General features: G+C 55.5%; 1 protein-coding gene across 1 annotated transcript in view; it reads left to right on the top strand.

Moving 5' to 3' along the window:
* Positions 1–11,828: 11,828 nt before the first annotated feature.
* SMAD6 (SMAD family member 6) overlaps positions 11,829–14,284 on the top strand; it is a 38,630-nt gene continuing 36,174 nt past the window's right edge. Inside the window, exon 1 of the mRNA XM_064389334.1 lies at positions 11,829–13,406. Within this exon, the coding sequence (XP_064245404.1) occupies positions 12,650–13,406 (757 nt within the window). The 5' untranslated portion in view covers positions 11,829–12,649. The remainder of the gene's footprint in view (positions 13,407–14,284) is intronic.

The raw sequence follows: 14,284 nt of genomic DNA on the forward strand, positions 1-14,284 counted from the left end.
GCAGCCCCAGAAACCCAAGATCCACTGATAGCCATTGAGCGAGGATTTCCATTTTTGGTGCGAGCTCAGACTTAAAATAGACAGTCTTGAGCGAGGAAGAAACTCTGTTGACAGAACATAGGGAACATTCCTCCAGTGTACTTTTGCAAAGGACTATCTCTGTCTTTAATCTCCATGGCGTTTCCTGCAGGTCTCCCGGGCCCAGCTTCCCTCTCATTGTTCCTGGCGCTTTTGGAAATGACCTCAGGCAGTTTGCAGTGACTGGCGACCCACGGTCAGAATGACTAACCCAGTCTGTCTCCATCCCTTGGACATGTCCCATTGACTAAATAAATGACAGGCACTGACATGTGAATAGAAACAAAAACAGCCTGACAAGTGAAATCTTAATTCTTTGGAGCAAAGAGACGTCTGGACGGGGCTCATCCTGCACGGGGAATCGCTGCAAAAAGTCCTGACAATGATAAAAACCGTGAAAATGCTGCCAGGCTCCCCCAGCTGCCCGGGACACATGCAGACTGGGGAGACAAACGCCTCGAATATTACTTTTAATTGTTGAAAATTGGTTTGTGCAGCTTTTTATCTCGGCACATCTTTAATTAAAAGCGCAGCTCGGTGTTTGTGCGGCCGTTTGGGTGTCTGGGCTCAGCATGAATAATCCCACTGGGCATGAAGAGGGGCAGTGGGGATGTCACAGCATCCCAGCCCCATATCAGACCCACAGGGGAGCCTGGAGATGATTCCTGCCACTCCCATTCCCTCTCACTGCACAGAACCACCCTCTGGAGAGGTGATCCTGGCTCCCCAAGCCTGCCCGGACCTGCCTGCACTGGTTTTAGGGAATTTATGGATTTATGCCCCTCCTAAAAGCCACCAGAGCTGCTGCTGTCAGGTTTCAGGGACAGAACTCCTCTCCCTCCATCCCCATCCCAGCTAAGCTACACCAGAGTTTGGGAACGTGCCCCACCATCCCATTTTTTTATGCTGTCTTTTTTGGTGCTGTTTATGCACCAAACTTGCTGTCTTTGAAATCTAACAATAGTTTTACCAATAAGAATAGAATTCGTGTTAATAAGATACATTTGTGGATTTTTTTTTGTTGTTGGAAAAGTAGGCAAGTATTCTCTTTAATATCATCAATTAAACGCTGTAATTACAATAACTAATAATGCTGTTTAGCAGTTATTAGCACTGGGTGCCTTGTTAGGATGTCTGTGTTAGCTCAGGTTTAATAATGAGCTTCATATAAATCCAAAAAGAAGAAAATAATGATAGGGGGAGTGGTTGTAGCACTGTGGTCTGAGGGCTTCTTGCTTTAATGTACGCAACAAATAATTCCCTCTGGCTCTCAGCATTTGTGGATAAGGCCATAAAAAAGGAGAAGAAAAAAAAAAAAAAAGAAAGGAGAGGAAACCTCAGCTAATAAAAATGCCACCCTGGCTTTATGGCTGCACAAGGAGCGTTTGTTGCTCGGCTAATGATGATGGGAACAGCTCCTGTTGGGATGGCCAGTGTCCCTCTGTCCTGCTGCACGTGTCCCACCTGTCTGGAGAGCACAGGGACGGGGTGGCACTGGGAGCTGGGGCTGGCACTGCCTGGGCACTGCCCTCACTGGAGTGGCTTCAGGAGGGGATGGCAGCACTTGCAGCCACAAGTTTTGTCCTAACCTGGCTTTGGGAATTTATTAATTGATTTCCCTTCTCCTGAGCTGCGCTGACCAGCTGCTGTCCCTGCCACAAGGCTGGTGGAGCTCAGTGAAGAGAGGGAAGGTCCCATGACAAGTGGGACAAGAATTGCTGGGATCTGGCTCCTGCTGAGCTCTCCACACTCCTCTCTCGTGGCTGGTTTGCTCTCAGTTCACATCTGGTCCCTGTGCCTCAATCCTTTACCAGCTGAGTACAAAGGGGCTGGCAGCTGAACCCCACTCATTTCTGTAAAATTCATTTTCTGTCAGGTGCCTGCTGCAGCCAGGGCTCCATCCCCTCAGTGCCCCAGCCTGGCCTGGTGAGCCTGGGAAGCTGCACACAAGGTCAGCTTGGCATCCCTGGATTTTGGGGAGGGCGGGCAAGAGCCAGCGTGCCAGGTGAGGCTGGGCAGGGAGCTGTTCCAGGCCATGCCCCACCTCAGGAGGGAAATCAAGGTCAGAATTCAGCTGGACCTGTCTGGGGGAGTGATGGGTGCTACACCAGGGCTTGGCTCACCAAAACACCAGGGGTTAGTGTCAGAATTGCAGGTCCAGCTAAGGAAAACCCCAGCCCTGGCCCCGAGAGGATGGGAAGGGGTCTGCAGGGGGCAGCTGCCCCCAGAGCTGCCTGGCATGCCCAGAGTGGCCGTGCAGCAGGGAGAGGGGAAGGAGCTGCTGCTCCTCATCCTCTCCCAGCAGCCTGGAATGTCAGAGCCAGTGCTTTCCACGGGTTCCCAGCAGAGCTGGAGGAGCACAAGGGCCAAGCCCAGGGGTGCCAGCTCAGAGAGGGGTTTTCTCATTCCATGGAGTGGCAATGGATTGGAGGAGGTTCCCTGGAGACCTGACTGGCTTCCAGCCCCATCTGCCCTCTCAGCAAAGCCAGATCCTGTGCTGGGTGTGTGAGCTGGGTGTTTGCTGCACCAAACTCTGTCCTGCTGTCTGTTTAAGGGTGATTTGCTCCCAGCATCACCCAGCAGTGCCAGTGACTCCGGGGTCAGCTCCTTTCCTCCCTAATCCTGCTGGAAAAGCAGCCCTGGAGATCCTGCAGCCAGCTGCCAGCAGGGACACTCAAAACGCAGTTTCAGCACAAAAGGAGATGGGCTGTGGTACTTCAGCAATGAGTGCCTCTGGCTACCTTCGGTCTGGACACACAACAGGGGAGCCAATATTCTCTTTTTCCCATAATGATTTTCATGTCCCCATTTAGAGGTTGTGAGAAATCTGGGGAAGCATCAGCCCAGCCTGTGCTGACCCCGCAGCCGTGTCCCAGCTTTAGCAGCCTGCCTTTTTCAATTTTCCCTTGCTGCCTCTCCAGCCAGTGACTCAGTCCCTATTTCTATTCTCTTCCCACTTCTGTTCCTGCTCCTCCAAAGTTTTGGTCAGCGGCAGCAGCTTTTGCTGATGTCTTGTGGCCTCTCCTCTCGGAGTTATTATTGGAGATGCCTACGAAATAACAGTGCTGCTCTGTGAGATGCTGCTGCAGCACTGCAGAAAATATTTACCAAAGCTGTGGTAAGCAGCTCTCTGCTGGAGTGACTGGCGTCTGCTCTGAGGCTGCCCAGACGCCACTCACTCCAGCAAAGAGCTGCTGCAACAGAACAAATTGCCCAGGGCAGCAGATCTTGGGCAGGGAGAAAAGCCAGCAGCCCAGTCTGTCTGTCTTTGTGTTTTCTAAGGGAGAAAAATTATCTTTTTACAAGCCTGCCCTAGTTGGCTCTGGCCAGCTCTTCCCAGAAAATGCCATCATAAATAGGAGAGCAAACTGCTGCAGAAATGGACAGGTTGCCATTTAGGGCTGACCTTTCTCAGACCTGCTTTGGTGTCCTCCTCAACCTTCCTTCTCCAGCCCTGCCGTGTTTTTAGCTCCTGCTTCTAGCAGAGCACCACTGGACACAACAAACCTCAATTAAATCCATTTTGGACATAAACATATACATTTATATATACTCCCTTTGCTTTCTGGACCAGCTCCAAATAGAATAATCCTTTTTTTTAATCCTGTCCCCATGGGGAGCTTCCAGTTTTGTGTTTGCAAATTGCATGTGTAAACATGGAGAGGGGTAGATTTATTTTTTTTAAGGACACCGGGCTTGGCATGTTACACAGTTTGTTGCTGGATCAGCGTGGTGGCAGCACACAAAGCTGTTTTTTTACTCAAGTAGTCCCTTTCCAGCTCAAAAATGACAATTCACCAAAGCCAAGCCAACAAGACCGTCAAGGGCAGTTTCAGAACTGGGTGTTATCTGCCTGGAAAAGGCTCCAGAAAGGCAGACAGTCTCCACAAGCTGCTGAATAAGAGCTGATAGAAGGACAAACTGCTGGTGTTTGTCAGGGGGGTGTGATTTCTGGATGTCCTCTGGTTGTAATTCCCTTCCCATCCGAGCAGAGCAGCTGGTTCATGTGACAGAACCGGGCTCCTGCAGCCAGAGCAGGGCTGGAGGGGTTTGGGGGCTGCTGGTCCTTCCGAGGCTGGGAAGGGAGGATTGAGGCTGAGGCAGATCTCCCAAATTCCCAAACTGCCATGCAGGCAGAGGCTGGGCTCAGCATGGGCCTCTCTGTCCTGCTCAGAGGCTGCAGCATTTTTGGAGGTGCTGAAGGTGACTTTTCCTCCCCATCCCCTTCTTCATCCGACAGAATCCCAGAATGGTTTGTGTTGGAAGGAATCTTAAATCTTATCTTGTCTGGGCAGGTACACCTTCCCCTATCCCAGGCTGCTCCAAGCCCCATCCATCCTTGGACACTTCCAGGGATCCAGGGGCAGCCACAGATGCTCTGGGCACCTTGTGCCAGGCCTCCTCACCCTCAGAGGGAAGAATTGCTCCTCCTAATATCCAACACTTCTCTCCATCAGTTTCAATCAGTTCCCTGCTGTCTGTCACTCCAGGCTCTGGTAAAAAGCCCCTCTCCCTCTCTCCTATAGGCTCCCTTCAGTACTGGGGGGACCTTGCCCTGTCCCCTCCTCGTGCTCACACCTCTGTGGGACCCCCTGCAGCTCCCAGGGCACCCCCAGGTGGGAAATCCTCCTGGACACAGCCCTGATGGAGGCTCAGCCATCAATGCCTTCATCCTCCCCTACCATGTGCCTCATTCTCTCAGTGCAAAGGCCAGGGAGGATCCCAGCCAGGGGCAGCAGGAGGGGCTCTGGGAGCTGTGCTGGCAGCTCACAGGTCACCTTCCCATGGCACTGCCTTCAGGAGCCCCTCACCCTTCTCTGCTTTGCTGAGCTGACTCTGCATTTTCTGGGGGTATCCAAGGCTGCCCAGAGAGCATTGTACTTCCCAGGGGGGATTTTCAGCGCCTCTGGGAATGACAGGAGATGTTTCTCCTGCTTCTGTTTCACCCTGTGACTGACCAAGAGGCACGGGCTGCCTCTGGCTCATTCTGCCCTGGGAAAAATGGAAATGAATCTTTTATTCAGGAGAAAAGCCCCACTTTTCTCTCTGTGGAGGCTGGCATCGTGCTTGGATGGAGGCACTCTTCCTGTGCTACAAAACTGGAGACACCAATGCTTTCCTTGGACTGCAGCAGAGCTTTTCTGGGATGCCTTGAGTTTGTTTTCCTAAAAATGAAGGCAGCAGCACAGGGGATAATCCTGTACTCGTGGCACTGGCCTGACTTGTGGTTCAGTCCTTGTTTGTCATGAGCCAAACCAGGGATCTGAACCCAATACTCGCCATCTCAGATCCAGGCTCTCCTCGATCTCCAGCGCTAAAGTCAGACTCTTGCTCCCTCAGTAACTGCTTAATTAGTTTCTACAATTTGGCCCAGCTCCACCTAGAAGGGATTTAAAGAATCCACATCCCTGCTCCAAGCAAGGGACCTTTCCTGGGATGGGCACCCCCACGGATGGATGCCATCACCCACCCAAGGGCTTCTGGGGAGATGGATTTACCTCTGTGGGTTTCACTAGGAACCCAGGCTTGCTCCCAGAAAACCCTTCCAAGCAACATTTCGTGGAAACTGGTACTTTGCTACCAAAAAGAAAGAAAGAAAAAAATCTGGTTTTGCCAAAGTGACATTTTCTGACCCAAGAAAACATTTTGTCAAAAAGCTTCCCAACCACTCTGCTGGGAATGTGCTCTTTGCCATCAGTCCCCAAGGCTGGAGCGCCGGGGTGTTGAAATGTTACTGCAGCCCTGGAAACTGTGAGTCAGCTTGTCCCCACCCACAGCAGATACTCGTGGGAAGGGCCTTGAAAAGCCTGGAAACTCAGCAGCTCCTGCCTCGTGCAGTTCCCATTAACCCGTTCACATGAATTCCTGCTGAAACGCGGCATTTGCCCAATTCCTGCTGCATTCTGCCTCTTTTTTCTCCCTCCTGATGGTGATGAGTTTTGGAGGATGTTTGATTTCAGTCCATCCTGAAGCAATTTGGCTGCTCTGGCCCCAATTCAGGAAGCAGATGCAGCCCCAGCACGGGGCCACAGCGGGATTGGGATGGATGGATGGATGGATGGATGGATGGATGGATGGATGGATGGATGGATGGATGATGGATGGATGGATGGATGGTGGATGGATGATGGATGGATGGATGGATGATGGATGGATGATGGATGATGGATGGATGATGGATGGATGGATGGATGGATGATGGATGGATGGATGGATGGATGGATGGATGGATGGATGGTGGATGGATGATGGATGGATGGATGGATGATGGATGGATGATGGATGATGGATGGATGGATGGATGGATGGATGGATGGATGATGGATGGATGGATGGATGGATGGATGGATGGATGGATGGTGGATGGATGATGGATGGATGGATGGATGGATGATGGATGGATGGATGGATGGATGGATGGATGGATGGATGGAACCATGGATAGATGGATGGATGGATGGATGGATGGATGGATGGATGGATGGATGGATGGATGAGGGATGGATGATGGATGGTTGGATGGATGGATGGATGGATGGATGGATGGATGGATGGATGATGGATGGATGGATGATGGATGGATGGATGATGATGGATGGATGATGGATGGATGATGGATGGATGATGGATGGATGGATGGATGGATGGATGGATGGATGGATGATGGATGGATGGATGATGGATGGATGGATGATGGATGGATGATGGATGGATGGATGGATGATGGATGGATGGATGGATGGATGGATGGATGGATGGATGGATGATGGATGGATGGATGGATGGATGGATGGATGGATGGATGGAACCATGGATGGATGGATGGATGGATGGATGGATGATGGATGGATGGATGATGGATGGATGATGGATGGATGGATGGATGATGGATGGATGGATGGATGGATGGATGGATGGATGGATGATGGATGGATGGATGGATGGATGGATGGATGGAACCATGGATGGATGGATGGATGGATGGATGGATGGATGGATGATGGATGGATGATGGATGATGGATGGATGGATGATGGATGGATGGATGATGGATGGATGATGGATGGATGGATGGATGGATGGATGGATGATGGATGGATGATGGATGGATGGATGGATGGATGGATGGATGGATGGATGGATGATGGATGGATGGATGGATGGATGGATGGATGGATGGATGGATGGATGATGGATGGATGGATGGATGGATGGATGGATGGATGATGGATGGATGGATGGATGGATGGATGGATGATGGATGGATGATGGATGGATGGATGGATGGATGGATGGATGGATGGATGGATGATGGATGGATGGATGGATGGATGGATGGATGGATGGATGGATGATGGATGGATGGATGGATGATGGATCATGGATGGATGGATGGATGGATGGATGGATGGATGATGGATGGATGGATGGATGGATGGATGGATGGATGGATGATGGATGGATGGATGGAACCATGGATGGATGGATGGATGGATGGATGGATGGATGATGGATGGATGGATGGATGGATGGATGGATGGATGGATGGATGATGGATGGATGGATGGATGGATGGTGGATGGATGATGGATGGATGATGGATGGATGGATGGATGGAACCATGGATGGATGGACGGATGGATGATGGATGGATGGATGGATGGATGATGGATGGATGGATGGATGGATGGATGGATGGATGGATGGATGATGGATGGATGGATGATGGATGGATGGATGGATGGTGGATGGATGATGGATGGATGATGGATGGATGGATGGATGATGGATGGATGGATGATGGATGGATGGATGGATGGATGGAACCATGGATGGATGGATGGATGGATGGATGGATGGATGGATGGATGGGGAAACTTGGATCCCACCTGGAGGAAAGGTGCCAGAGCAGAGCTGGCCCCTGGGCTGGGATGTCAGTGCACCCACCTGGGCATTCCCTGGCCAGGCAGAGGCTCCTGCACTGATGTCCCAGGTTCTCCATGGGGTTGTCACACACTGGGACAAGGCTGGGGGTGATGCTGCACCTCTGCTCCAGAGCCAGGCTGGCAGAGCTGGGAATGTTCACCTGGAGAAGAGAAAACTCCAGGGAAATCTTAGAGACCCTTCCAGGGCCTGAAGGGGCTCCAGGAGAGCTGGAGAGGGACTGGGGACAAGGAATGGAGGGACAGGACACAGGGACAGGGAATGGCTCCCACTGCCAGGATGGATGGGATATTGGGAATTAGGAATTGTTCCCTGGAAGGGTGGGCAGACCTGGCACAGGTGCCCAGAGCAGCTGTGGCTGCCCCTGGATCCCTGGAATGTCCAAGCCAGGCTGGACACTGGGGCTGGAGCAGCCTGGGACAGTGGAAGGTGTCCCTGCCATGGCAGGGGTGGCGCTGGGTGGGCTCTAAGATCCCCTCCAAACCAAACCATTGCAGGATTTTGTGCCCCGGGAGAGTTGGCAAAGTGTGGTTACATGCCATGGGAAGGGTTTTGGCAAGGCTGCAGCTCCTCCAGGATGGGGGCACAGCCTGAGCTGCTGAGGTGAGATCACATCTCTGCACGAAGGGTTTCGAGATGCCAAGGAGCTCTGGGAGTGTGGAGTCCAGCAGCTGGGAAATGCTCCATGGAGGAAAACTCTTCAAACACAATATTTTTAATACTTTGGATTTATCAAAATGCCTCATTCTGATTTTAGCTTTTTCCATTTTGAAGAGGGTCCAAGGTCCTATCACAGTGTGTTACCACACAGGGTATAACATTTGCAAGAGCAAAAAGAAAAGTCAGTTTGAACTGGAAAATCATGGCAATGTCATGAAAACAAAGGAAACGGGACATTCTGATGTTGTCAAAACCTTTTTTCTCTGGTTCCTTTCAAAATCAGCTTCCAGCAAAACCAGCAGGGTTTTATGAGGCATTTGAGTTTTTGGCAGAGCCCCTGGCTCTGGCGCAGCAGGTCTGTGGTGGTTCCTCTGGCTGGGCTCAGACACTCTGAGCCCCCATTCCTGGGGGGAAAAGGGGGTGCAGTGTGTCCCCCAGTCCTCCCCACCCCTTGGGGGTCCCCATCTGCCCCCCAGTTTCAAGACATTAAAATAACCTACAAGTCAAGCCCCTACAACATTATTTAAGTGTCAATTATTCATTTTGTGTTTTAACCCCTGCATTCTTTTGTTTTATCAGAAATGTATCAAATACTAGAGATTTTTTAAAAAATAAGCAGAAAATTATGGTATTCATTTTCCTTACAGAACACCTGGAGTGCCACAGTCAGGCTTTGGGCTCTACTGATGCCTTTGAGGGTGCTGGCAATGGCAGGGCTGGTCCCTGTCCCCCTTTTTTCCCCATCCCAGCTGCAGTTTGGCTTTGGGAAGAGGTTGGTGCCCTCCTGGCCACCCACGGTCCTCTTGGACCCAGGAGGATTTGGCTTTCTGTCCTACCTGGGAGATCCATGTCAGATAACACTGGCAGGCTTTCAAAAGCCTCTCTCCAGCTTCCCTGCCAAGACCTATAGGATGTGTTCCAGAGCATCTCCCAGGAATGTTTGTTATTATGACAGCAAAAAAGAATTTAAAAAGGGAGGAGGTAAAAAAAAAAAAGGCAGTGAAAGAGGACATTGCTGTTAATCACTAGCAATCCCTTAATAACCAACATTACTATAAATTATCCGTGCATTGTGCTGGGCACAATCGAGGGCTCTGTTGGGGCTGCCCACGCTGGGGCAGCAGCAGGAACAATGTGCTGTTGTTGCAGGGGCTGGGATGGGTGGCACTGCGGGTGGGATGGGGCTGCTCCTGCATACCTGTGCCCGTGGAGATGCTGGGCTGCTCCACATGCCGTGAAAGCCCCATTGTTCTGCTGCCATCCTGCACACTCCGTGATTACAGAGCGCTGGGTGAGCGCTGCTCGGGATAATGACCTATTCTTAGCTCCTGCAGTGCTATATTTAAGATTTATATATATTTAAATGCTGGGGATTGCACACTGGGGACGTGTTGTAATTCGGGTGACAGCTTGGAAAGACAGTGGTGGGACAAAAAGCATCAGCTGCGTGCAGGGAGGTGAATCCTGGGGTCACACAGGGCAGGGTGATCTGTCGGGATTTTAAACAAGGGTTGGGACCTCTCTGGAGCAGCCTGGATGGGCAGGGATCCCACCACGGCTGGAAATCCATCCCTGGAAGTGCCCAAAACCAGGCTGGGCAGGGCTTGGAGCAAGCTGGAACAGTGCAAGGTGTTCCTGCCCATGGTAAGGGGAGAAACCAAATGAGCTTTAAGGTCCCTTCCAACCCAAACCATTGCATTATTCCAGTATCTACTTCCGTGTCTGAACCTGAATTTATTTTTTTATAGCCCTTTTGTGCCTTTTCACTGTGAAAAAAGGCATTTCCCTCCCACAGTGGGGTGTTAGGTGACTTCAGCCCAAACTGTGTGAAACGTGGCTGCACTGTCAGGGGCAGCAGGTCCCTCTCAGGTTTTATGGGAGCTTTTATATCCTTAACCAGGCAAGCTGCACGTTTCCTAAACCCCACCCCAAAATGGCAGGGAAAAGGAGCTTGGCCCCTGGTCCTACAGCTCAGAAGTGACCCCAAAATGGAAAGGTCTATTTACATTCTGTGTTCACATTGGTGCAAACATTGGTGGCACACACCTATGGATTTTAAATGGGAGTATTTGATATTGCACTGATCAGGCTTGCTGTTAAAAAAAATGGTAGTCTTCATCCAGTAGATTAAAATTATATTCTTGAGTGGATTAGGGCAGGTTTGGGGAAATGTGGACAGAAGCCTTCAGGTATGGAAAAAGCCACCCAAAAGATTCCAAGAGAAAAACTATAAACATTCAGGTTGCCCAGGATCTGTTGGTAGAAATAGTTTCATTGATTTGGTTTCGGGTGTTTTTCCCTTAACTGATCAGCTGCCGGGGGATTAACTGCCCAGATTAATTTTTGCTCATTAGCGAAGCCTCCAGGCTGGCCCCAAGCTTCTCCTCCAGCAGTTTCCCATCCCAGGCTGGGGGAATTTCCCTCCCCGCATCCCCGGGATGGGAGCGAGGACGGGCAAAGCCGCCCCGCTCCGAGCCCCGGCCCTCGCTGCCCCGGGCGCGCGGGAACGGCTGCTTTACATTAATTGATTTATTTATTTATTCGGTATTCGGGGCAGGGTTACTGCGATGGGTGCCATCCCCGGCCCGGGGGGAGCCGCGGGGCGCGACACGAGGCCGCGGCTCCCGGTGGGCCGGGCCGGGCCGGGCCGGTCCCTGTCCCCCTGTTCATCCCCCTGTTCGTCCCCCTGTTCGTCCCCCTGTTCGTTCCCGTTCGCTCCCGTTCGTTCCCCGCTCCCGGCCCCGCGCGCTCCCGGCGCCGCCGTTCATTCACGGCCACGCCGGGGCGGGAGCGGGGCGGGGCCCGCGCCTCCCGCCGGCCAATGGGAGGCGGCGGCGCCGCGCGTCACGCGGCCGCGGGCCAATGGGAGCGCGCGGGGCCTGAACTTTTGCCACGGCGGACAAGTTGATACATCGCGGGGGTGTGTCCGGCGCGCGGCCCGGGGGGGGGCGCGTTAACCCCCGCGCTGCCGTGACCTACTTTCACCGCGCCCCGCTCGCCCCCCCCGGCCCCGCTCCGCCGCTCCCCGCCGGGCGATCCCCCCCCCATCCCGCCCGCCGGCGGCGCGGGGCCGCGCGGGGCCGGCGGCGGGCGGGCGCGGGGCGGCGCGGGGCGCGGGGCGCTTTAAGCGGTCGGAAACCCGAGCCGGTGTTTGCGCAAGGGCCGGTGCCGCGCGGAGCCGCCGGAGTGTCTAGACTGGCACATGATGGGCGGCAGCCAATGGCGGCGCCGCTCGCGAGGGGCCCCGCGCGCGCGCCCCGGCCACACAAAAGCCGGCGAGGGGCGGGCGGGCGCGAGCGGGCGGCGGCGGCGGCCCCGGGAGCCGCGCACGGACCCGCCGGACCGGGGCCGCGCCCTGCGATGCGGACGAGGGACGCGCTGACAACCGGCCTGCGCTGCGGGCTCTGCTGCTGCTTCTTCGCCTTTCTGATTTAATTTTTTCCCCCTTTTTTTTTAATAATTTTTTTTTTACTTTTTTTTTTTTTTTTCTTAATACTATTTTTGGCTGAAGGGATCCGACGCCTCCGAGCGGCCCCCGGCGCCGGTTCCCCGCCGGGCGGCACCCCCGCGCCGGGCGCGCTTCCCCGCTCCTCCCCACCTTGTATGGTGGAGCGGCCGCGGGGCGCAGCCGAGCGCTGCCCCGGGCTCCCCCCGGCCCTCGCCCCCGCCGCTCCCCGCCCGGCCCCGCGTTGGCAGCCGATGTAGGGCACGGCGCGGCGCGCCCGAGCCCCAGCGCCGCCACGGGAGCGGCCCCCGCGGCGCCGTCTATGCCCGCGCCGCCCCGCCGCCCCCCCCATGGTGCGGCCCCGCCGCGGGCCGTCCGAGATCCGCTGGGCAGCAGCGCCGCGGGGAGTCCGGGCTGCTCCGGGGCTGCGATGAGATAGAGCCGGCGGCGGAGCGAGGAGCCCCGCGGAGGAGGGCGGGGGGCGGCGGAGAGCGACGCGACCCCCGGCCGCCCGCGGGTCGTATGTTCAGGTCCAAACGCTCAGGGCTGGTGCGGCGACTTTGGAGGAGCCGCGTCATTCCGGACAGGGACGGCGGAGATGGGAGCGCCAGGAGCGGCCACGACCTCGGAGCCACCGGCAGCTGCAAGATCGCGGAGAAAAGCCCCTCGGTGGAGCTCCGCGCGGTAGCGCGCAGCCTGCTGCTGCGGGAGCCGGAGGAGCGGCGCGGGGCGGCGGGCGAGGCGGCGCCGCGCGGGGACCCCATGGCGGAGCGGCGCGGGGCCCGGCTCCGCGCCCCCGGCTCCGCGCCGGAGAGCGACGGCCGGACCGTGACCTGCTGCCTCTTCTCGGAGCGGGAGCCGGGCGGCCCCCAACCTCCCCCCGCCGCCGCCCCCGGCCCCGACGGCGCGGCCGACGGCGGCTCCCCGGAGCGGCGGGGCCGGGAGGCGCGGGCGCGGCTGCTGCTGCTGGAGCAGGAGCTGAAGGCCGTCACCTACTCGCTGCTGAAGCGGCTGAAGGAGCGCTCGCTGGACAGCCTGCTGGAGGCGGTGGAGTCCCGCGGGGGGATGCCCGGCGGCTGCGTCTTGGTGGCCCGCACCGAGGTGCGCCTGGGGGGCCTGGCGGCGCCCCCGCACCTCCTCCTGGGCAAGCTGTTCCGCTGGCCCGACCTGCAGCACCCCGCCGAGCTGAAGCCCCTCTGCGAGTGCCAGAGCTTCGGCGTCGCCGACGGACCCACGGTCTGCTGCAACCCCTACCACTTCAGCCGCCTCTGTGGGCCAGGTGAGCCGCGGCGAGCCGGGTCCGTGCCCCCCTCCCCGCCGCAAAAACACGCACCGATTTGGGGGTTCGGGCTTTGTGACCCTTGCTGGGTTTATCCGAGCCCTGGTGGGCAGCGCTGCCCCGGGCCCGCGGGGTTGCGGGGATGCCCGGGGGGACGCGCCCGCTCCGGGGTCCCCGCCGGGCATCCCCCCTCTCTCGGAACCAGCGCTTCCAGTTGTGCGTAAAAAGCCCTTTCTCTTTATTGGTTTTTTCCCCTTCCCGCGGAGTTTCCCCGCTCTCCAGGAGCCGGACGGGCGATAATCGGCGGCTCCATCCCGCTGGCGCCAGCCTGGCTCGCTCGTATCGGAGCCGGGCGGTCACCGCCGCCGGCTTAAAGCCGCAGGCGCTTCGGGGGGGCTGCGGGGATGTCCCCGCCGCGGGGATCCCCGGACCCGCGGGGGCTCCTGCAATTCTCCAGGGTTTCTCTTTTTTTTTTTCTTTTTTTTTTTTTATTTTATTTTTGGGGTTTTTAATCGTGCGCAGAGATGAGCGTTTTCAAGGCGTGGGTTTGGGCATGCTGGGGGTTTTTTGTTTCTTTCAGCAGTACTCGATCGTGTGTCCATGTCAGCAGGGCATGGTTACATGGAGCAGAGACGTGTTGAAATTTGAGGTGCAGAAATGGAAATAATAGGCTGCACAAAAACTGTAATGAAAATGGACAGCTGGATTCCCACTGCCAGAGGGCAGGGTTAGATGGGATATTGGGAAGGAATTCTTCCCTGGGAGGGTGGGCAGGCCCTGGCACAGGATGCCCAGAGAAGCTGGGGCTGCCCCTGGATCCTTGGGACTGACCCAGGCCAGGTTGGATGGGACTTGGAGCAGCCTGGGACAGTGGAAGG

Source organism: Passer domesticus, chromosome 14 (genome assembly GCF_036417665.1).
Source record: "Passer domesticus isolate bPasDom1 chromosome 14, bPasDom1.hap1, whole genome shotgun sequence".
Classification (NCBI taxonomy): domain Eukaryota; kingdom Metazoa; phylum Chordata; class Aves; order Passeriformes; family Passeridae; genus Passer; species Passer domesticus.